We start from the raw sequence: 24,663 nt of genomic DNA, 5'->3' as shown, positions 1-24,663 counted from the left end.
CTTCAGGGTAAAAGAAAAAATACTATGAGTGTCATACAAAGATATGATAATCTGTAACTCAAGAAATGATCCTGAAGATTATTCTCCTTTCCCAAACCCATCTGATGGTTGTTTATAAAAATGAATAAGCTTTATTTATAGTAACTAGGTAGAGGCACAGAACAATAGGGTCTTTCTCAAATACAGAACAATAGGTGTGATGGACTGGAAGGAAAGCTTAAGGAAACAATCTTACAGTCAGGATGATAGCCAGTAGTTTCAGGACAAGGAAAGCTTGATGGCTGTTGGTATTTTTGCAGGCTTTGTGACAAAGCTTTTGTGGAAGGACCTGAAATAGAATGAGGTAGTGCCAACGATGTTTTTCCTAAGGTTTCCTTAGGTGGCTAAAGAACAGCAAAGCGGAGGAGCATAGTAAAGTAGGCTTTTTTTTTTTTTTTTAAATCATCTCTCCTGAGCTCACACTGAAGATACTGGATGAAGAGAGATGAGCTAAGTGTGACCAGAAGGAGTGGGAACTCAGCTGCAAAAAGCCTTGAGCAGCAGATCTGTACTGTGATAGAAAAGAGCAACCTAATGCTGTGATTCCATAGTCAGTAGATCCACTGCAGTAGGTTGCTGTTCTGACCTCTGCGGAGAAGCATTTTCCTGTCCAGGCTTTGCTCCCAGACATTGTCCTGCCTCATCCCTTGTCCTGGCATGCATTTAATACTCTGAATCAACTAAAATCACTTTTAAAACAAACAAACAAACAAAACCCCAAAACTAAACACCAGAAAAGCACCTGGGGGGGTTTTGTTCTGTTTTGTTTTTAATTGTATTAATGTGTTGCCATTAAACAGGTGGCACAGGTGGCTTCATGCCCCAGACCTATTGTAAAATAAGCAGTAAGAGCATATCGCTGGGAGGAAGGCAGAGTGTTTGTTGTTCCACCTCTCAAGGACATGCATTGCTGCATAGCAGTTTGAGATTTTGTGTAATCTTTCTTAACTGGGGACTGTAGCTGAGGTGGTTGTCTTCTCATCTGTCTCCCCTCTCTTCCTCCTTGCATTGGACCTAGTAGCTGTTTGGCCACAGGGTAGGGTTGGGGGTTAATCTGATGAAAACAGATAAAGTGAGGAAGGGAAGGATTAGTCTTCTAACATACGAGTTGACAAGGGTTTCAGAAGAGCAGGACTGCCACTCCTGATTCTAACCTGTGGTTTCTCAGGGTTAGCTGTCATGCCAGTTGTGGTAATGATGTTCTCTTTTACGATACAGAATGAGGTGATGTTGTTTACGGCATGTTGTCAAATTGAGCCCTAAATGGAAGCTGCCAAAAGGGAAGGATGTTGTCAGAAAGTAATTGTAAAATACTTCCTGTCTCATGTTCATTCTTGTATTTCTGCTAGATTGTGATAGTAGAGGAAAAGAAATGGCATTGAGACATGAACTAAGCACGACTAATAGCCTGAGGATGGCTCTAAATTGGAAGGAATATGAAAGGTAATAGCAAAAGATCAAAGTTAAAAATGCTTATCAGTTTACAGACATGTGTAGAGGTCATTAGGGTTCATTTGCCTCTAGTGCCTGAGAAGGAAAGAAACCCAAAGAAGTGACTGTCAGGACCTCTGTAGCCAAGCTGAACTCTTTAATAGGTATCTGCAAGGAGATGTCCTGCTGGAAAGACTGATTTCTCAGTCTGCATAGGAGATGTAGTTATTCAGTGAGTTTGGATTAATCTGTTAAGGAGGTATGTCCCTCTGTGTGTGTAAACATTTCTTCCTCTAGACACTCCCTTACCAGGTGATGTGAAAAGAAGCAAGCTCTAGTAGTCATAACAAGCATACTGAAGAAACTTACAAGATTCAGGCTGTTAAGCCAATTAAAACAAAAGCATTGTCTCCTACTATTAAAAGTTGGAAAAAAAAACCCATAAGACTTTACTGAACGGAGATGGAAGTTAAAATTGGACTTCCAAATATCAAATTGTTAATCACCTGAATTTAACAAGGAGACAGAAAGTGACACAAAGGAGTAACTTTATGAATGACATAGCTAGAAGAAAAGAGATGGAGACTTGATCCCCCTGTCCCCCTGCACTTTTTCGTTAGTGTCCTAAATGCTAGGCAGCAAGAGACCTTCTCTTCCAAGTGATAAATTGTAGGAGGTTCTTAAACTGATTTGTTGTAAGTGTGTGTATGTCAGTGTTATCTTTTGGAAATGGGTGAAAGAAATCTTAACTAAATCTAAGTACTCACTGTATTGGGCCCAAACAGTAGTGCTTTGGAAAAAATAGCTGTCTGTTTATGCCTGGGCTCCGCTTGTTTGGCTTGTTTTCAAGAGTTACTGATCTTATTTTTTTTAAACTAGCATAGACAAAGTTCTCCAAGGTTAATTCTGTTACACAATTATTAGTGAAAGATTAAGGGAGCTTTCTGTTTTGGCCTTTCAGGACTTTATGATGCACAAAACTTGAAAAAGTAGGATACTAAAATACGTACAGGTGTGCAGCCTTTCCAGCAAGATCAGAGAGTGCAGAATCTAATCACTGGGAGTTACCTGCCTTCAGGGTGATCACGTTCACTCCTGAAACATGTAGGAAAGAGAGAAGGCAGCAGAGCTGTAATTAACATGAGTATCTTTGGGGGTGAATTTTGGAGTGTGAGAGTACTGTGGTGTAGGGGGTGGAGATATGTTACCTGATCAGAAGAGATCTACAACTCTAATTAATGGGGTTCAGTGTGTTTTAACTCAGTATCTGCAAGTCTCACAACCCCCCCAGGAATTCCTAGCAGTAAGGCAGAGGTGGAACAGTATAACACTTAATGAAAGATAAATGTGTAGGCCAGTATAGGAGGTGTTTGTATTAAAAACAAAGGGGAGAGGGAAGAGACAGGTGGTGAATGGTTTAAATATGTAAATAGGTTTTGGGGACACACTCATTGATATAGGGAGCATAGAACAGAATCACAGAATGGTTTGGGTTGGAAGGGACCTTTAAAGATCATCTAGTTCAAAACCCCCTGCAGTGAGCAGGGACATCTTCAACTAGATCAGGTTGCTCAGAGCCCTGTCCAACCTGACCCTGAATGTTTCCAGGGATGGGGCATCTACAGCCTCTCTGGGTAACCTGTTCCAGTGTTTCACCACCCTCATCGTAAAAAATTTCTTCCTTATATCTAGTCTGAATCTACACTCTTTTAGTTTAAAACCATTGCCCCTTGTCCTATTGCAACAGGCCCTACTAAAAAGTGCCCCCATCTTTCTTGTAAGCCCCCCTTCAAGTATTGAAAGGCCACAATAAGGTCTCCCTGGAGCCTTCTCTTCTCCAGGCTAAACAACCCCAACTCTCTTAGCCTGTCCTCACAGGAGAGTTGTTCCATCCCCCTGATCGTTTTTGTGGCCCTGTTCTGGACCTGCTCCAACAGGGTCATGTCTGTCTTGTACTGAAGACTCCAAAGCTGGATGCAGTACTCCAGGTGGCGTCTCACCAGAGCAGAGTAGAGGGGCAGAATCACCTCCCTTGACCTGCTGGCCACGCTTCTTTCGATGCAGCCGAGGATATGGTTGGCTTTCTGGGCTGTGAGAGCACATTGCCAACTCATGTCCAGTTTTTCATCCATCAATACCCCCAAGTCCTTCTCCGCAGGGCTGCTCTCAATCCCTTCATCCCCCAGCCCGTATTGATACCAGGGGTTGCCCCAACCCGGGTGCAGGACGTTGCACTTGGCCTTGTTGAGCCTTATGAGGTTCACATGGACCCACTTCCCAAGCTTGTCCAGGTCCCTCTGGTTGGTGTCCCATCCCTCAGGCATGTCAGCTCAGCTTGGTGTCATCTGCAAGCTTGCTGAAGGTGCACTCGATCCAACTGTCTATGTTACTGATGAAGATACTAAATAGTACTCATCCCAATATGTACACGTGAGGGACACCACTTGTCACTGATCTCCATCCAGATAAGGCACTGGATTTTGTTATGGCTTTTATATGTCCTCTTCCCTGACTGATTTTTCCATTAACAGAAGAAGAGTATTGATAAGTTCTGTGGACATACTGAATTGTTGCACACAGAGGGTAAGAATTAAGGATGACGGTATGAATTTCAACTTAGCACTTCTGGGTTTTTAGAAGGCCGGTGGCACGTAAACCGAATTTTGGGAGGAAAAAAAGCCAGTACCAGTGCTCAGAGACATAAGTTCCTTTAACAAAACCATTGTCTACAGTTTGCCTACCTCTGTGATTTCTTTTCTTCAGTTGGTTGGGTTTTGGGGTTTTTTATTTTGATTTTTTATTAAAAAGACTTCTAGTGGGCATTTAGGCAGTACTACTTTGTAGATTGTAGCGTGAGATGCTGTTTAGTTAGTCATGCAGGTAAGAATGTATACTCTCCAGTAGGAAACGTAAGTACAGTCGTCCATATATGTACCTCCCTATGTCCACTGATGAGAGAACTGAGGCACCACAGGTAGAATAAGAAGGGACCTTAAGTGGACTGCTTATCTGGGAGTAGAATTCAGGTTTCTTCAGCAGCAGCTCGGTGAGGTGGGTCTTTGATTTTCTTTTTCCTGCTAAGCTGTACAGTGATTTTTAAAGGGTTTGAGTGAGCAATGGATACGCTTTGTCCACTTGTTGGTGCCATGTGTGGACAGAAGTGCTGGCAATATGCGTAAGAGAAATGAGTCATAGTTTGATGAGTAAATGACACAACACTTAAAATAACTATTGTTTTTAACTGTGATAAACTGTGATAGAAAAGTATGAGCTTTCCAGTGCTTCCAGTTCTTTCTTTCTTACTCTAAACATCCCATTAAATCATTAACTCTGTCAAAGTCTTTAATGCATAAAATTGCCTGATTTCTTCTACTGGAGTACAATGATCAGTATAAACATGTTTTTTCTATTGCGGACCAAGCTCTTCCCCTTTCCTTCCACTCTCCAACATGCGCCTCTGACAATGTCTTCACACCCTGTCCTCAGCTTTCATCTGCCAGTATTTCTGCTCTTCAATCCAGCCTGCCTTTACCTCACCTAAAGATGTGTTCCTTCCTTCTGTGTTACCTGATCTTTTAAAGGCTTATTTGCCTATTTTTTTTGTAAAAAAAGACAAGCAGGTACTAGCTCAAATGGAAAGAAAGAAGTTAATTTCTACAGAGAGGGCAACATGGTATTCTAGCATCTACCCAAAGAGAGTGTTTAGAAAGGGTAGTTGTCCCACTTACAGCTGCCTAATCTCATACTCAGTCTTTGTTCTTCGCATTTACATTTATGTGTAAAACAACTTTTGGACCCTTTGGATTGCTTTCCAGATTTTAATAGGTAGTCTGTTGTTCATGTTTTGTGTCTAGAAAATTTAGGATGATTTTTATTAACTACCTGTCCGATATCTCCATTGGTTACTTCTTGCTGTTATATGCTATAAAGCATGTATTTCCTAGATATGTTGATTAAAAACACTCTCAATTTAATATAACTGGTATGTATGATGTTCTGATATGGCTACCAGCGTACATGGGAAAACTTAATTAAACTGCAGTTCAAGATGTGTACTTAGTTATATTTTAAAAGTAATGCAATTTTGATATTTACTCATTTGCAAACTATTTGATTGACAAGAAAAGTTTTGACTGGAAAAAAAAAATGTGTGTGTGCTTGTTTATTTAGGCTTTGCTCACTGCAGTAACATCTCAACACATAGAAATCCACGAAGGAACAGTGCTACAGGCTGTAAGAACATGTTACAATATCTATCTAGCAAGCAAAAATCTCATAAATCAAACCACAGCCAAGGCCACTCTAACACAAATGCTGAATGTCATTTTTGCACGTATGGAAAATCAAGCAGTGAGTATCTCAGTATCTTTATATAGAAACTATCTCTTAAAAGCAAACCAGCTTGAAAGATTTGTTTTGTCATTATTATTAAAGCCTTTTGGGCTTTCCTAGCTTATGTACTTCTGAAGAAAAAAAAATCTGGTATCTTACATTGTTCTTTTTGTGTTTTTCACTCTGAAATAGGTGTGAAATGTTTTTTTGGGGGGTGGGGATGGTGTATACCATTTAAACTTCTCGTAGTGGTCTTTTATATTTAATGATAGAAAATTTAATTCAACTTCAGTTTCTATTGTCAGGCTGTCAAGAGATGCCACACTACCTGCGTAAGAGTGCGTAAGGAGTACATTAGTGTTAGGTAAATGCTCCAATGTTGTTGTGATGATAAACACCAAAGAAGTAATCCATGATTAAAACAAACCAAAAAACCCCCTTTCCAGTCATGTAATCATTTACATTTTTTAACATTTTATGTGTAGTAGTCACAAACAGATACTTATATGTCACTGAAATTGCTATTGTGAGTTGTCAGCAGGGACCCCAACATATTCCCTGTGCCTTCTACTGCTGATAATAAAGATCAGTAAGGCAAAGTAATTATCGTAATTCCTATTTAAAAAAAAAACCAACCACCCAAACCTCAAACACACACAAAAGCAGATGCCCAGATTTGAGAATCGGTTGAATTCCTAGCTACTTCTAGAAGTGATTCTGCTGTATTATTACAAACTCTTTTCTCTAAGAATATGTAATACTTAACTTACTTTCCTATCAGAAGCAACTGCATATTCGTACATGGTACCGTCACAGTCTTAAGATTTATGAGACATCATATTTATGATGTCATGGCAAAAGCTATGCAGTGTCTGAGTGCTTTGAGAAATCTGCAGTTACTGTCCTTTTAACCAATTTAATATAGATTATTATTATATTATTTTTATTATTTTATTATTTTTTAATTATTATTATTACTATTCTACAATGGAAGTCTTCATTTTTGCCAGACTATAAGTCTAGTCTTTATGCAAGTTAATAAGCAGTTCTACCTGTTTTGCACACTCTCAGGGCAGTTCTTTTAATATGATAGCTAACAAATGCTAGAAGGAATTGTTTGAGCTGTAATTTGAAAGGTACTATATACTTGGGGATCTATAGTACCCCAAAAGATACAGCATAGAAAGCTTTAAGTGAAAGAGTAAAGGACTGAGATTATAGTGGCCAAAATAACAGTATAAAAAGTTACAGACTTGTGGTAAATACTAGGCTCTGCAAGGATAGAAAGTCCTTAGAGCATTGCCTCGAAGGACACCCTGCTTTGGTTTGACTTTAACAACCGTTGTCTTAATCCATTAGACAAGTTACAGAAATTCTTCACTTTCTGGGGATTCCAGATCAAGGAACCATGAAACTAAAATAGTCCTTGTCTTACAGTTTTAAGTATGATTATTTCTTCCTGAGGATCTGTCTTCTGTAGTGTTTTGGAAATGCTGCTCTTCTGAATTTTTAACTCTCGTTTTGTTCCCCCACCCTGGATGTTTAGTCAGTTTCCTTTTTTTTTTTTTTTTTTTTTTTTTTTGGTCTTTCCCTTAATACCATATGCTTGTAGGATAACAGAAGACTTGTAAGTTCTCCAGTATATTTCTCTTTGTGACAACTTTCAAAAAAGAAAAAAATCTGCCCTGATGTTTCTCCACGTGGTCCTTGTATATTGTCACATGTACTGGCTGAACTTCCTTATAGGGCAGGCAGACAACTCTTGGTCCTATACTATGTGTGGTTTAGGCAGCCCTCTTCCACAGTGAAGGTATGGTTAAGTGTAATGTGCATAGTTGGGAAGCAGCCCTCTTGCAAATGTTTATCCCATGATACTAAAATTATTTATAATAATACAAAGGATGCATTTTCTTAAACTGTTACAGCTTTATTAAGGCACTGTTTAAGCAGAGACAATAGAGGTTTCATGTTTATAAAATAAGGTATAAAACGTATACAGCTCAGTGTTCTGTTTGGATAGTGAAATTCTTGTGTGATTGCAATGTTTTTGTAGCTTCAGGAAGCCAAACAGATGGAAAAGGAAAGACACAGACAGCAACACCATCTACAGCAGTCTCCAGTAAGCCATCATGAGCCTGAGTCACCTCAGCTGAGACATATTCCAACACAGACTGATCAGCTGTCCAAAGAACATGAGAGAGAGCTTGACCACAGCACAAATGATGTGGACAAGAACCTTCAAGAAGATATAGAGGCAGAAAATGGATCTGATATTTCTAGTGCTGAAAATGAACAGACAGAAGCCGACCAAGCCACAGCAGCAGAAAGTAATCAGTGTGTATTTCTGTTTCATGGAGGGAGGGAAAAGGTCTGTAAAAAGAAAGGCTTGAGGATTGTCTTTTATTCCCTTTCCCAAATCTGGAGTCAGGCATGTATTTGCAAATAGCTGACTAATGCAAAATGCCTGTTGTCCTTGTTACCACTGTTAAACTTTATCACGAGTGCCCTTTAGTCCTGCACTCTGTTGTAGTCACTGTAGCAAAGATTCCTCTTTGCACCTATGTAATATTGTGAAGGATTTTGAGAATAACATTTCAAGACCAGTAAGTTTTCAGTGATTAATGTACATGAAAATACAAAATTCATGTCTTTTGTTGGTATAGGCCTGTGGATTAATTACCAGTTACAGGTTAAGCACTGGAATACTTATGTTCTGCAAATACTATTTTCAAAGCATCCAAACGTGGCTTTTTTTTACGTATACTTTCCTATTAATAGGTCTGTAATTGAATTTTAAAATATTAAATGCAAGTAAAATATCTCCTTAATTTCTGAGTTTCTCATTAACATTTGTCTGGGTTTGTTTTTCTTTTTAAAGATCTTTCTAAAGCTGATGGAGGAACATATGATGGTGAAAGCAATGAGTGTGAAGAGAAGGCGCAAGAAATTGTAGAAAGTATTGTGCAGGAAATGGTGAACATAGTAGTTGGAGGTATATTAATATCTGTCTAGTCAATAGCAACTGCACTCTGAATCTTGACATTGAGAATTATTTTAACACTTCTGAATATTTAGCTAAAATATGTCATTATTTAAATAACACTTAGATGCTGAAGAAAACAGTTTCAGTTGTCTGATCTTAGCTGTGCATTATTTAACAGTAAAATGGACAAGATTTTATACATTAATTTACACTCTCTATATTGGAGACTAATGTTCTTTTGAAAATACAAATTACTGTTCCTTTTTTTTTTCTCTGTTTTGTTTCCACATAAACACTTCAATGGGCCTGTCCCTGTAGTGCTAGCATAGCACTACTTTTTTCAGTTTGTTGTAAAGTGTGTATCAAATCAGTGACTTGCCCCCCCCCCCCGCCAGTACTTCTTGGAAACTTGGTAGAATGGTGAACCTGGCGACCTAAGGTTATAAGTAATTTTTTAATTTGTAATTTTCGTTAGTGGGAATTAAGACTATTTGGATGGTTTTTTTAGTTATATAATGCCATGTACATTCTGCCTTAAGCTCCTCCTTATGATACTTTGCTTATGATTGTTTTAGTATTTAAACGTTAGATTTAAAAGCTCTTTTTAATTTGCATTTTTATGTAACATTTGTTTATAATTCTTACATGTTTTCTGATAGATGTGGAAGGGACTGCTGAAAGCGGAGGTGGTGATGGCACAATTGTAACATTAGAGGATGGCAGTGACAGTGAAAACATTCAGGCAAATGGAATTCCAGGGACTCCAATTTCTGTTGCTTATACACCATCTTTACCCGATGACAGATTATCTGTCTCTTCCAACGATACTCAGGTACAGGCAGTTACAAAGTAGGAAATACTGAAAAAAGTGATATGTTTTAAGTGTTACCCAACACTTGTGCAGAAAGCGTTTAATATAATTACATAAAATAAGTTACTCAGATGAATTTCAAGTATTAAGTCATGTTCTAAGCATTATTCTATTTTAATGCACTATTTAAATTAAATTTTTGTAAGTGAATTTTGCATGTGATCCCTTTTTTATCCTAGCATATTTTTAGCTGCACCATAGAGTACACTGTTCCAAGATTAGGGAACTCAGTTCCCTGTTTAAGTGCTCCTGAAAAACTTGAAAACTAGTATTCAATATACATAGTGAAGAATATAGGCAATTATAGACGTATAATTACAGTGTGCTCTTTTCAAATGATAAATAGAAATTTTAAGCCTGTAGCATGACCTTACTGCAGTGATTTCAGATAAAAAAATTCATGTCTGAGAGGATTTGATTTTCATTAACAAAAAAGAAGTGAAAATATATTCCCTCTGTTGTATCCGATATCAGCATGTATGCACTATCTACTGACAGAGGGTATCTGCTGTCAAAGTGTGTTGAGTAATTAGGTTGGGGAATAATAGATTTTAAGCTTAAAAAGCTACAGTCACATATACCATACAAATAGATTAATGTTAAACATGTTGCTTATATAAGGAACAACAATACAGAATTGCAAGAACTTAGTAATACGGGTGGTTATTGTACCATAGAAATGTTACCAAATGTATCTTACCACAGATATGTAACTACTCGCATTCTATTAAAATCTCAAGTTGGTTTGTTTTTTTTAAACTAGTTATGTACTGAAAATATCTGAAGGCAATTCACTGCAAGTTACCTTACTTAAACTTGACCTACCTAATTTCATGGCAGTCTTTAATTAATTCTAACTTTTTACAGAGATGGCAATTTTTATTAGTGAGTTTGTTCATTTTAACTGGACTGCAGAATATTTTGGTTTGTTTTAGTTTAGTCTTGAGACCATAAAGCTATAGTGAATTGGTTATATTTGTATAATATGTTAACTTCTTGTTGCTAGGAGGTGGGGATTTCCCTACACACCCTGCTAATGCAAAATGGAATACTGAAATATGTTAACTTCTTTAGGAATCTGGAAATTCTTCGGGACCTACCCCTGGTGCTAAGTTTTCCCACATTTTACAAAAGGATGCCTTCCTTGTATTCAGGTCACTGTGTAAACTCTCCATGAAGCCCCTGTCAGATGGACCGCCAGATCCAAAGTAAGTAGAATTAAGAGTTCTTAAAATGAATCTTTTCTATTTGAAAATTTAAAAAAATTATTTAAGTATTTTTGAGAGTACTCAGTTACTGAGAAAATAACGGTGTGGTAAAAAGAACCCAGAAATTTTGAAAAGGTACTTTTATGTTTTAATGCATCTTTTGTATGTTAAATGAAAGCAACTGCTGCTACCTATCTACCTGTTTAGACGTTTCTTCACAATGCCTATGCTTCCTGTAAGTACATCATGTTCTTTCTAAGTTGCTCTTTATAACACTTTTCAGCAGGGTTTGTGAAGAAGATCGTCAGGTATTTTTGGTCTCAGCTAATGTTGCTCTGCTTTTAAGTAATACCTAGGTTCATAACCATTGCTGTTTATGCTCCACAATTTCTTACCTCTCTTGCGTGTTGGGTGTCCAGTACACATACCCCACTCTGCTTCATCTTAATATATGCTCCTTGCTTTGAGCTGATACTGGTTATGATAAATTTGTGATATATTGTTTCATCCTTTTGCTCAGATTATACACTTTTGACAGCCTCCTTAATCAAAACACAAATGTTTTGAAAACAAAGTCTTTATTTGGCTGTTTTGGAAATCTTGTCTTCTGACTGAATATACCATGTCTTCAATTTGGCTTACAGAATTGTTCATTGTAAACAAAAAAAAAAAATACTGTCGTCTATAGATGGGTACCAGTATTAGTTAGTTGTGAGTGTTGGCAAAGAACTTTGCTTTTCTGATCTTGGATAGAATTTATATGCATATTTTTTTGGAGGTTAGGAAGAATTGGTAATAATTTTCAAGAGGAATGCTTTTTTGTTCCTAAGATACTAAAACTGTAGTATGACTTCTCGTGACAATCAAAGGCCCAGTATTCTTCAAAATAAAATCAGCTTTACTGTTCCAAGGTCTAACTTTTAAAGCAGGTAACTTTAAGACAGTTTAGTTTAATCACTGATGCATGTCTTGGATTTAATGAGCTGAAAAAAAATATGATGTAGTAGAAAGGGTTTTGAAGGGTTAGTCTAGAACCATTTTCAAATTGTTATCTAGTGAGGCACTATGGAAAGTTAGGACATTCAGGAATGAAGACTGAGGCATGAGGTTTTTCCTCACTATTTTTGAGAATTTGTCTTCCAGGAAATGCCATGAAAATCCTGTGGGTTTAGTGAGTTCTCTGAGACTAAGACTGTCCATTTATTAAAGGCTTTAATGGAGTAAGTCCCTCTGGAAGAGCAGCAATAGCTATTGAGGCACTTGGAGCATTTCATCTGAATCCATGGAGTCCTTGACATAAGTATTAGAATTGATTAAGCTCTTCATGTAGAACAAATTGGAGGAAACGGCATTTAGGGCAAGAAGAATTAGCTGCACAGGCATTTGAAGACATCCTGTGTTTGGAGAAGTGCCTAGAATTTATTGGTGGTTCTGAGGCATTGATGGCTTTTTGAGCTATTACAAACATGCTGTAATTGGAAGAGGAGGCATAGGATATCTGCAGCTTATCTGCCTCTTTAAAAACCATCTTTCCAGTGAAGTTATCTATGAAGTCTTTAATGAAAATATTTTTTAGTTTTAGGTAACTGAACGTGGAGCTTTAGCTTAAAATCACAAGGCTGGGAGTTGAAATCAAGGTTATGCTTCCTGGGAACCTGCTTAATATCTTTATCTCCTTTTTCCCTGGAACAAAATAAGACTGGGGAGACATGCCTTGAAGACTCACTTAGATTTTAGTCCTTAGACTTGTTTTAAATTAAGTGGGCTTTACACATCATACAGAATTTGTAAGGCCAGCAAGTTAGGACTTCGGTTATGAGCTGACACTCACTGGAAGTAGGAAATATTTAATATTTTATTTATGATTGAAATTCTCTTCATATTTAAATTCTTATGTTTCATAGCAAAGTATGGTCTGGTCATGTGCTCTCTGCACACTTGATACACGTGATGCAAAAATCAAGTGTTTTGTGTCAAAGGAGGTTGTTATGTTAGGTTCCGTACAGCTGTGCAGTGTCCAGAGCCAGGCATTTTCTTGAAGAACATCTACAGCGAGCTGTTCGGGGCATTTACTTTGACCTGTAGCCATTAGGAATGGGAGGAACAAGTTCCTCACTCAATTTGACTGGCTATGTTTTGCTTCTCAAAAGTGTCTCCAGACAAATAGTCTCAGTTTGGGGTTATATTCTATCAGTTTGAAATGTTTGCAGATTGATTCCCCCCCCATGCCACTTTGTTTGCCAGTGTGCAGAAATCACCAAGTGTAATTGCAACATACTTGTTACTAATTTGCATTTTTGTTTTTAGCTAGACTGGAATTACTTTTTTTTTCATTAAGCTCGTATTTTTGCAGTATACAGCAAATACACAACTATTGTGTGTGTCACGTGTTGACTTGAAGTGCTCCTTACCATGTCTAGGCTGTACTGCATGAAAAATTTCCTGGCATTGTTCCTTATGTTTCATAACTGTCCTCTGTTAGTGCGTGGTTGTTCAATGAAAGCTGTGGACTGTCTTGTTGGGAAAGCCATTTGTGTCTATACCTGCTCCTAGAAGAGCTATAGTCTTTTTTGAGATGATCGGAAGTGGGAAGGAGCATCAGGAGTCTGAGGAGAGAATGCTTTCACCCAGAATGCTATTTAAATTGCATTATATTTTCATACATGCAGATTTCCTTTACACTTTTTTGTATGTGTGGTTTGGGGTTTTTTTTGGCTGGTTTGTGTGTGTTTTTTTAGTTGGGGGGGGTGTTTGGTTTTTTGGGTTGTTTTTTGTTTTGGGTTTGGGGTTTTTTTTTTGAAGCATAAATAGTAGCACTGTTCTGAACATGAATTATAGCTTACTTCAGTCTGTAAGAAGTGTGATGTTACTGTGGAGCACTTGACAACACTGCAGTTGCCTCATTTTGCTATTGCCTTACTTAAAATAGGCATGTTATGTATCTTAGGTACTCCTGGAATGGGATGGGGCCAGTGACTGATAAATGATACAAAATACTGTATTTTAGAAAAGAGATGTCAGTGTTGGGAGGAAGTAGGTCAGGCAGTACAGCTGTTGTCTTTATGGTCCTTCAATTCTCCTTCCATGCTGGTGGAAATAGAGGAGGAGGAGGAATTTCCACCTTTTGGTAGTCAGAGTTATGTAGATGGGCTGGATATTTTAGATGGGATCTTCCAAAAATCCATTAAAAGGAAAGAATGCTCCCTTCATCCTCTGGCTAAGGTGGGCAGCATTGCCTACTGTTGCTGCATCTTGCGGTGCTGTGCTGCAGAAGAGAGAGTGGTTTAACAGTAATGGAGAGAAACAGTAACTGGGAAGGGTTATTCTTGCCACTTCTTGGCTGAAGAGTGACTGCTTCAGCAAAAAAGGTCATCTTTTTATGACTCTGATATCTACACCAGGTTGTGTCAAATTTGAATTTATTTGATGAATGTTACACATACAAAATCATTGTGGTGTGTATTGACTTTTCAAGAGAATGTTTTATTTTTTATGACTTACATTGAGCTGATATGCTGCATTGTTTTATTCTAGATCTCATGAACTGCGATCGAAGATTCTTTCATTGCAGTTGCTTCTGTCCATTCTGCAAAATGCAGGACCTGTCTTCAGGACAAATGAGATGTTTATTAATGCTATTAAGCAGTACCTTTGTGTTGCACTGTCAAAAAATGGAGTCTCATCAGTTCCAGAAGTTTTTGAACTTTCACTTTCCATATTTCTTACCCTCCTCTCAAACTTTAAGACTCACCTAAAGATGCAGATTGAGGTACGTTACATGAATTTCTAATTTAAAGGGGGGGGGGGTGGTGTTAAGTGAACATTGGTTTATATTTGTGTGTAGCTTGGTCTTGCTTAGATAAATTTATTTTCCTTTCTGAACCTCAGCTTTTGCATAAGACTTGCCAGATCTTCCTATGCATAGAAGCTCTTTTTCACCCAGTGGCAAAGGACTTGCTTGCAACAATGCCCTTGAAACCCCCTTCAAATAAAATAGCAGCATTTCCTTTGGAATACTTACAGATTAAGTAAGATTTGCTCTGCAACATCAGAAGTAATATGACACTTGTTGTAGTGTTGTTTGGTGAAGTGGAAAGTGATGGGAAAACTTTTGTAGGGCTGCTTAAAAAAATTTCCATCATATTTTAACTAGAATATGAAGTACCTATTAAAGAAGTAGGCCATTTCATCACTTAATAATAGACATTAACATAAACTAAGAAATTTTACGGTGCAAAACATACTTTGATTTACTCTGTGATTGAGTGGAATTTTTACAATCATAATTTACTATGCCCATACTCACTACTCTTTACTATATGAGTTAGTTTCCTTTATTTAAAAGAGAGTTTTCTGTTGGCTGTGGCATAGGGTTATTGCAGAATGATGCTGAAACTCAGAAATTAGTAGGCTTGTGGATAAGCTCAGTCAACAAACGTTCAATAATGTGATTAGGAAGTTTTAACTCTGCATGACATAGTACAAATGAAGATCATGAGTACACTTATGAAAGACTGTGTAATATATGGTTTTGCAAAGGAATTTTCAAATAAAAATTAATGACTTGAAATGCGTTGTGGATTCTGTTTGAGGTCACTTGAACAGATTTCTTTCTCTAGGGAAATCCTAGCTATTTGATTATTATAGCCACTTCCCTTTGTATATCAGGGCCTACATCAATATATATCCTGAATAAGATAATCTCATTTCCTCAGGTCTCAAAAGGTGTACACATGATTTAACTCCTTGGGCCATAAGTAGAGATAAGTCTGTATTCTTAGCAATAAGTCATCAGAATCCTGACAGACATTGCAAATTTTCCCACTGCATGGATATATTCGAAGTCATAGGGGAAACAAGACGTATGTAGAGGCTTTGTTCTTGACTTCTAATTCTTGTGTCATAGGGTACAAGCAGTTTCTTGGAATGATTCTGTCCATTTGAACCACATGGATACTATCCTCTTGTGTGTCCCATGTGTTAAAGATCTTAATTCCCTGGTGCATAAAGTAGTAGTGTGTGCAGTGTGTTCTTACTGTTCATTTTGGTAATTTTATGTTTTGGGAGTCGATGTGAATACTGAAGCCTATGTGTTGCTCCATAAATGTGGAGGTTAAGTACATTAAAAGATGCTGAGAAATGTTGATAATGTTGCTGTTACAAGGACCTTGAGTTCAGGCATTTCTTCACCTATGGATGTCATTGCGTAAGTTGATACGTTGTGGCAGCTTTGGAGGAAGAACTCATTTTGCCAGTACCATGTCAGAAGGGTATTGTGTTCTAATCACTTACCAGGTTATTGATGCCTTTAGGGGAAGAAACAATAGGATTTCCAGTATTTACGTGAGCATAGCTTGGATAGAAATCCAGGTTTGGTGATTGATTGAATGTGCCTTGAAAATATGATGCATTTTGAAGACTTTCAAGACAAACTGTGTACTCAACAAGACTGTAGCGCATGTGCGGTGTTCAGCACATCAGACAGACTGGGCCGAGCTGCTCTTCAGTCACACAGCCTGCTTCCCAGAAAGTGTTGGACTCGCTATGTGTTCACAGAGCTTACAAGTCAGGACGTAGGTGGTAACTGCATTGCAATCCGGCTTCCCTGACAGAAATTTGATGAGCTTTCATTCCTGCCATCCTTTCCCCAAATTCCAAACAGAAACTTAAGACATATCTGAGGAAAACTGGATATGGGATAGCCTACGCTATTGTAGAACATGCTAAATTAGGACCATCACCACATAGCAGCAGGGCTGCATTTCCTCCTCACAAATACGAAAGCCAAAAGCTTGATGCTGCCTAGGTATCCGTCTACTACAAAGTATGGGGGACAACAGTTTCTAGAAGCTTATTCTTTTTCCTGGTTGGGCGTTAAGAATTCCTCTTCTTTTAGCTACTAATCCTAAAGGTTATTCAGAAGAGGTGGGTAGACAAGTAGATAACTTCACATTCAGTTTGTGTCTTGGAGCTGCAAGGAGAGCCATATGCTCTGATTTATAATATGCAAAATCTATATATTTTGGGATTGAGGCTGCATCCTTCATCTGTGTAAGAAATTTTTGGCATATTTTAAAATAATAGTTTCAGATTCTGTTGAAAGTGGTCCTCCCTTGGTCCTTTGACTTAGATATTTAGCAAACACTGCCCTCTGACAGTTAAAATAGTTTGAGTACCTTAACTGTATTTCTAAATGGGTCAATGAATACATTTGCAGCAAATGAAGTCCTAGATATCAGGTGATTTGGGGTGTCATTTAGCTATACTTACCATTACCACTCTTTTATAACTGTAAATAAGCTATCTTAAAACTCTTAATTACAGTTGACCAAACTAAATAATTAGCTCTTTTCTGGTTTACTTTTCCAAACAAGGTCTCAACTCTGTGACATGAATTGCAATGAGTAACATAGTGATAGATGGCATTTTTAAGTATCTGAAATGTAAATAATCACTACAGTTATGAGAAGCTGTTCATTCCAAGATACGCATGTTGAAAGTTGACACCAGAAGCAAGAAGTCAGCTGTCTCAGACGCAGAGATCTAAAGTGTCTTCATAGTATGCAGACCTTCCAGCTAATTTCTCTTCTAGCTTAGATTTGGGTTTAATTTTTATACTTGAAACTTTTTTTGTCTGCTCCATCAGTGACTTCTTTTTTTTAAATTCTCTACCAGAAAAAAATTATTTTCCTGATTCCAGAGGGTATATAACATTACTGTCTTTCAGTAAAAAACCAGAAAACAGCAAATATGTAACTAAGGATTGCTCATAGCATCAAGTTTATTAAAATTTTATGTCTTCCTCTGTTTGGATTACATAAAGTTGTGGCTAAAATCAGTCTAGCACTCTTGAGTATATTTAAGCGCTTGAAAGTCTTTGATCTGTTATGTGTTGAACTCCTTATGTTTTGTAGGGATGCTTTTCTTATTAAGACTAGTAACTGGGATTGTGCTGTGTGCCTCTTTTTCTCTAAAGAGGCCAATAAAATGGAAGTATTGTTAGCATATTTTGCTTGAGTAAATGGCTTACCATCAAAGTTGCTTTAAAAAGCAGTGTTGCTGTTTTTCCCCGAACGTGTGACTTAAAGCAAAATTAGCCTTATGCTTATCTCTGCCTGGCTAATAGCACAAAAATCTCTGTACAAATTCTGCGGTATAAGGTATCTAATATTCAAAACAAGGGTAGTTATATATTTGGATATTTGTGTGCTGCTATCAGAGGAGAGGAGCTTGATGGCTTGAGACTATCAGCAGTGTTCTAGAAAAACATATGTTGGTGGATTTGGTAGCCACAACTGGCTGTGAAGAGGTGAGCTCTCAGAAGTGCGGAACGGTGATGTAATGCTCTGTAGGATGGTGATGTAATGTCATGTAGCAGTTCACATTTTGAGTTCATATGCTGTTACAGCAGTTGCTGCTGCTTAGGGAAGAAGTGAGAAAAAGCCTGCCCTAGCTGCTAAGCATGCTCAGCTGAAATAGTCAGCCTATAATGCTAATGGATCTGGTGAGGAACTAACTGAGAGGGGATAAAATAGTCTCTCTTTCAAACAAAAGCATCAGTACTAAAGTGATTTCATGGAGAACTAATATTTTTTTTTTTTAGGGAGGAGTAACTTTCTTATTAATGGACCTGCTGCATTTTTTATGCTGTACCTGACCAGTACCCTTCTTCCAATAATCTAATACCACAGAGTGATTCTTTTGTGTCAAGTTGTTTCCCTTCTAATGGAGGTCCCGTACTTTAAATTGGCATAAGTGGCTGTTTGTTATGTTTGGGCCATATCATCATCTCGTACAGAAGATCTTTTGTGGTGAGGTAACACCTCTCCTTTCAAAATCCCAAATGAACTCTAACAGCAGCTTAGACCTCTTGTTAGGCTACATTGTCCTTCAGGACTTCACATCATTCCTGGTTCTTATATTTTTGATTAATCAGAATATAAATGAAATTTTTCAGCTGGAAAAAAGCACATAAGTATATAGCACAGAAGCACATAAGTAATAATTCGAATTCCTAATCTGAATGTATCAATCATAAGTTATATTTCCTCCTTTCCTGCTTTTTTTTTTCTCTCCTGTACCTCTAAAGTGCTGCTTTCAGAATTATGTCAGAATATTGGCCATCGAAGTTAGTGACTGTGTTTGTAATAGATTTTATTTTTTTCTCCCTCTTCCTGGAATATTTGTTAGGTTTTCTTCAAAGAAATTTTCCTGTATATCTTGGAAACTTCTACTAGCTCATTTGATCATAAATGGATGGTTATACAAACGCTGACAAGGATATGTGCAGGTATTAAGGACCGTTTGGTTCTAGTTTTTACATTTTTATGCTAAAGAACAAAACTGTATTTGCCTTTCAATGAATGATCGAGTTTCTGTTCCAAGTTTGACAATTTTTTTTTTTTTTATAGATGCCCAGAGCGTAGTGGACATCTACGTGAACTATGATTGTGATTTAAATGCAGCAAATATATTTGAAAGGCTGGTTAATGACCTATCAAAGATTGCTCAAGGAAGGGGTAGCCAAGAACTTGGCATGTCCAATGTTCAGGTAAAAATTCACCAAACTTTATGAAGCTTCATGTTTCTTGGCATGATAGGTTAAGACTAAACTCTCCATTCCACTAATGTATTGCTTTAAAATCTTCTCTAGGAATTAAGTTTGAGAAAAAAAGGATTGGAATGCTTAGTGTCAATCCTGAAGTGTATGGTGGAGTGGAGTAAAGATCAATATGTAAATCCCAATTCTCAGACAACACTTGGTAAGACACAAGCTGTGTTTCTTCTGGCTTTAGTAAAGAGGTGCTGCAGGAGTTTAGTGCATTTTTCCAGTATTTTGATACTGTTAGTGTCCAGATTGATAAAACCTCTTGCATTAAAAAAAGCGAGAGAATAAACTTTTTTTCTTTGGTAGAAATATTGGTAAGTTTGGATTGGTGACATTTGAACAAGTTGTCTTAAGTTGTCTTTTCTTAATTGTATGAATTCCTAGAAAGTTACTACACTGAAAATGACTAAATCCTGTTATTTTCTGTATTTCTAATTTTAAAAAGATCACAAAGCTTACGTTCAAGCTCCCCTAATTTCATCTAACTTCATATTGATTAAATTACTACTGAAGCAAGCTGGATGGGGAGCAATTTTTTTATTGATTAATATATAGCTATAGAACTTTCAGTGTTGTAAGCAGTGAAGTAACTAAAGCATTACTTGTTTTAGTATCGTTTCTGTCTGACCTGAGATGAAAAGCACTAAGGTTATGCCAGAATTTTCAGATTAAGTGCTTAAAGTTGGTAGGTTAAGTAATAACCTTTTTAGAGGTGGTTAGCATGGCTGTCTTTGTGAACTGAGAGCACCAGCTCTTTGGCATGTCTGATCATAAATACTTTTAGGCACTGTGTTTCAGAAACTTAGAATAGTGTGATTCACTTCAGGTCAAAAGTAACATCGAACTTGAAAATAAAAGGAAAGATTGGTAATTGGATTTCTAAGGTGTCATATATTTTTTTCCAAGTGCTTACAAATTACAGTTGTAATCTAAGGCTTAAATTTCAGGTATGCAATGAACTGAAAGAATCCTCCATGCTATATTGTAGTGATTTTTTTTTTTCCCTCAACCAAAACGAAAGCAGAATATTTATATAAAATAGATATAAAATAAATAGATCATTGAAGATAACCCTAGTAAGTTATAGAAGCCTTCAGAGAGCATTTGAAGAATAACCTGTGCTTTTAATTTCTTTTCACTGTATGTATTTTGTATGTAACCCTTTCCAATTTATAGGCCAAGAAAAACCCACAGAACAGGACAGCAATGAAACCAAACACCCTGAGACAATTAACAGATATGGAAGCTTAAATTCCTTGGATTCTACGGCTTCATCAGGAATTGGCAGTTACAGCACACAGATGTCTGGCACTGATAACCCAGAGCAGTTTGAGGTCCTAAAGCAACAAAAGGAAATTATAGAACAAGGAATTGACTTGTGAGTGCCCTTTTATCACCCATGGGAGGGTGGATTCTTTTGGAGCTATGAAGATTCCTGGGTTTTTCTTCCTTCTCCTCATAGATACTCATCTTGTGTTAGGAAAAAAACTCTGGATGTAACAGCACTTCCTCTGGTGAAAGAGTGCTGAATGGTGTCCCCTTTGGAGCCTGTCAACAGTGTTTTGTGTTAACCTAATTCCTCACAGCTAGAAGATGAGTACTCTGAATGTTTGTTCTTTTTTCTCCAGACCTGCTTGTCTAAAAATAAGATTTTTATATTTGGATAAAAAGAACATTGAACTCGTGTGATCAGTTGAATACGACCTGTTTTAGTGTACACGTTACTGCTGAAAGTGCCTATATGCTTAAGCTGATCCTTCCTTCTGATTAATTAACTTGTCATAATTAGAACTGGAGGATAGTATAATTTCTCAGTGCAGTCTGACATGAATCTTCTGTGTGATTTCAGCCTTGTCAGCTTAGCTCCTCAGTGAGGTCACTTCATGCAAAAATAAAAGTTTCCTGTAGTATAGTTCTCAGACCCTGAACAAACATGCCTTAGCTCTTTAAGGTTTCAGTTTCTTTCTGTTGCCTGGTTCCTTGTCTTGTACATTTCCATTCTTAGAGGTAACGCATGGATTTCTTGATTGTTTCATACAGATGACGACAAAAAGCAACAGAGCATAATTGTTCCTTTCCAAGCCAAGACTTTGCTATTTCTGTGGAATATTTTTTTTCTTCACAAGTGCCAGAGTAAATGATAGTGTTTAGCTCTCTTTACTGGGAGCTGCTTGGATGCCATGCTGGCAGTTATGTAGCAAAGAGGAAGAGGAGCCTGTTCACGGGGTAGGGGGAACATAAAGTCATCCAGTGATGAAGGGAATAATCATAGAAGGGAATAGCTCCTTCCTATCTAATACACAGTTTGATAAAGGAAAAATATTTTAATACATAGATTTTCAATACCTCATCCCAAATTATTGAATCTTTTAAATTAAGCTGTTAAGGCTTTGTGCATGCGTAAAATGGTTAACTCTCATTCCATCCTGATCTTGATTGTACAGATACAATAAGAAACCAAAGAGGGGAATTCAGTACCTGCAAGAACAAGGAATGCTTGGCACTACCCCTGAAGATATTGCTCAGTTCTTGCATCAAGAGGAAAGATTAGATTCAGTAAGAAAACTGTTTTCCTGATGGTTGTTTTTGCTTATGCTGATGTTTTTATACTAATTGCAAATCACATGATAGCATTTTAAAGTGTATAACATTATTGTACAATGAAGAAGAGGGAACTTCTCTCTTCTAAAATTTGTAAGCTCAAGGAATTTGAATTGGAGTATGCATTAGAGCTATACCCTGTATTATATGCATCCTGCAGTTCAGTGAAGTGTAATGGAAAAGACTGACCTACTTGAGCTGACTCAAAACTTGTACTTAGTTACTAGTATAGCTAGAAGCAACTTACTAAACTGTATGTGCTTTAGTCCAATAAGGGACTGCCAGAAGTAAGTGTCCTTTAGAGACAGCTAAAAAATAACGTGGTACAGCAACATGAAAAACATTTTTTGCTGCCTCCCAAAGGAAAGTTATTTAATCTAGATTAGTTCTTTCATTTTATTTACAGCCAGCAGCTGTTGCGGGACTTGGAAGGGTCCTGCGATATCTGGCTGAGGAGGGTGGGAATATCTCATGTTGGTATTGTCATGAAAAACTTAGCTTTTTGAAACAGCAGTCTGCACCATTGTGCTTAGTAGCCACCCTTGTTGTTTTCTAGGGAAAAGCTTGCATATGCGCATACTTGCAGCTGTGACTGAAGTCACAAATTTCAGTATTGGAGCTCAGAATCAGCCATCAAAACAAATTTTTAACCGCAGTTTACATATACAGGCATCTTTATCTGAATGCACAGTATTTTTCACTATACTGTGTTGCATTGACAGTGATCAACATGGGTGTATTTGAGTACCAGCTATTTACATTCGAGCATCACTTGCATCTGTTTGAGATATGTACTTTAGTGGGAATAAAGTTGAGTTTAGTAAGCTTTTCATTCCTGTACTAAGTTTCCTAACTACAAAAATCATTACAGCAGAGAACAATCAATCATTGGTAATAATAACTTTGTCTTGTGCACATGTGGAATTCATTTAATAGAAAAAAATGGTACATGCGTAAAACCAGAGGAGGAGGAAAGTAGGCAGATATGAGCATGTAAGAGCATTATAATGGAATATACGGCCAAAGTACTTGGCTTTAGAGAGCAGAGGAGAAGCAGGATTTTGTCTTAGTTAACAGCATAGAGGCCTCTCTTTTTGTGAGACATATTGGCAGTATGACTCTTGTTGTTCTTTCTTACTTTTTTTTCCCCCCAGTGTAAATGCACTAGTTGTCTTTTCTATTTTTATTTTAGACTCAGGTTGGGGAGTTCCTGGGAGACAATGATAAATTTAACAAAGAAGTCATGTATGCATATGTAGACCAACACGACTTTTCAGGAAAGGATTTTGTTTCAGCTCTGCGCATGTTTCTAGAGGGATTTCGTCTTCCAGGAGAGGCTCAAAAAATTGATCGCCTAATGGAGAAATTTGCTGCTAGATACTTAGAATGTAACCAAGGGTAAGCTATACTTTGTCTTCAGAACTTTGGAAAGCTGAATAATAAGTAAAAAACCCTATTATGTTACATTTGCTGTTCTTTTTCTCCTTTCTCCCGTCAGGCAAACTCTTTTTGCTAGTGCAGATACTGCGTATGTTTTAGCTTACTCAATTATCATGTTGACAACAGATCTTCACAGTCCACAGGTATGTTGCTAGAAAAATATTTGTGTAATCTATAGACATCTAACTTTCAGGCTTTGTGAGAATGTAGTTGTAAAAGCTTGATGTTCAATTTAACACCAGTATGTTTGTAAGAAATATGGTAGCTTAAATGTGTGCATCTTTAAGTAACGGTATTGTTTCATGGGTGTTGAGATTTTTAAGTTGTTTTGGTTAGACCTTTCTGTAAGGTATCATGTCCCTACTCTGTGTTGAATAGAAATTGTGTGGATTTGCCTTCATATTACGGCACTCACAGTAATGATGTAACCTACAGTCAAACCCAGAACTTTTGTAATTACTTACCAGGTGATTTTAACACAAATCTGCTCCTGATTTCAGTCTTTTTGAAAAAAATAACACAGCTTTGTTTTGATAAATACAGCTAACTTATGCAGTGCATAATATTCAAAGTTGCAGTGATAAGACATCATGATTTACTTAAGAAAAATCTGGAAAGAGTATTGAACTCTTAAGGGATTATGGGATTATGTTTAAAATAGATAGTCTGGTCTGTATGACAAGATAAAAAACTTTTTCTTTTTTTTTTTTTTTTAAATGTATGTCTAATTGATCTGCGGATCCTACTGAATGTTCGTGAGTGTTGTAATGTCCGCATGGCCTTGCATTATTTTGTAGATTTGACAGTGTAGTCTTGCATATGTTGGATAGTTAAAAATGTCTTCTGAATCAGCAGGTTTGTCTTTGCTGGTAACTTTTCATCTGTTTGGCTGCTTTATAGGCAGCATTGTAACTGCTATAAACTTGCCTTATTTGTTGATATTAATAGCTTTTCTGGGTTTCAGGTTAAGAATAAAATGACAAAAGAACAGTATATTAAAATGAATAGAGGTATCAATGACAGTAAAGATCTCCCTGAAGAATATTTGTCTGCTATCTATAATGAAATAGCTGGAAAGAAGATTTCAATGAAAGAAACAAAAGAATTAACAATACCCACAAAATCCAGTAAACAAAGTAAGTAGTTGCAA

General features: G+C 37.1%; 1 protein-coding gene across 1 annotated transcript in view; it reads left to right on the top strand.

Annotated features, from left to right (window-relative positions):
* ARFGEF1 (ARF guanine nucleotide exchange factor 1) overlaps nt 1–24,663 on the top strand; it is a 101,730-nt gene that overhangs the window by 43,165 nt on the left and 33,902 nt on the right. The window contains exons 5-18 of the mRNA XM_069779471.1: nt 5,641–5,820; nt 7,856–8,129; nt 8,681–8,794; nt 9,445–9,617; nt 10,731–10,864; nt 14,399–14,633; nt 19,055–19,154; nt 19,276–19,415; nt 19,518–19,626; nt 20,649–20,850; nt 21,917–22,028; nt 23,266–23,471; nt 23,572–23,656; nt 24,478–24,649. Of these exons, the coding sequence (XP_069635572.1) occupies nt 5,641–5,820; nt 7,856–8,129; nt 8,681–8,794; nt 9,445–9,617; nt 10,731–10,864; nt 14,399–14,633; nt 19,055–19,154; nt 19,276–19,415; nt 19,518–19,626; nt 20,649–20,850; nt 21,917–22,028; nt 23,266–23,471; nt 23,572–23,656; nt 24,478–24,649 (2,236 nt within the window). The remainder of the gene's footprint in view (nt 1–5,640; nt 5,821–7,855; nt 8,130–8,680; nt 8,795–9,444; nt 9,618–10,730; nt 10,865–14,398; nt 14,634–19,054; nt 19,155–19,275; nt 19,416–19,517; nt 19,627–20,648; nt 20,851–21,916; nt 22,029–23,265; nt 23,472–23,571; nt 23,657–24,477; nt 24,650–24,663) is intronic.

The sequence above is a fragment of the Haliaeetus albicilla genome, chromosome 3, assembly GCF_947461875.1.
Source record: "Haliaeetus albicilla chromosome 3, bHalAlb1.1, whole genome shotgun sequence".
NCBI lineage: Eukaryota > Metazoa > Chordata > Aves > Accipitriformes > Accipitridae > Haliaeetus > Haliaeetus albicilla.
This window is presented reverse-complemented; position numbering and strand designations above follow the sequence as displayed.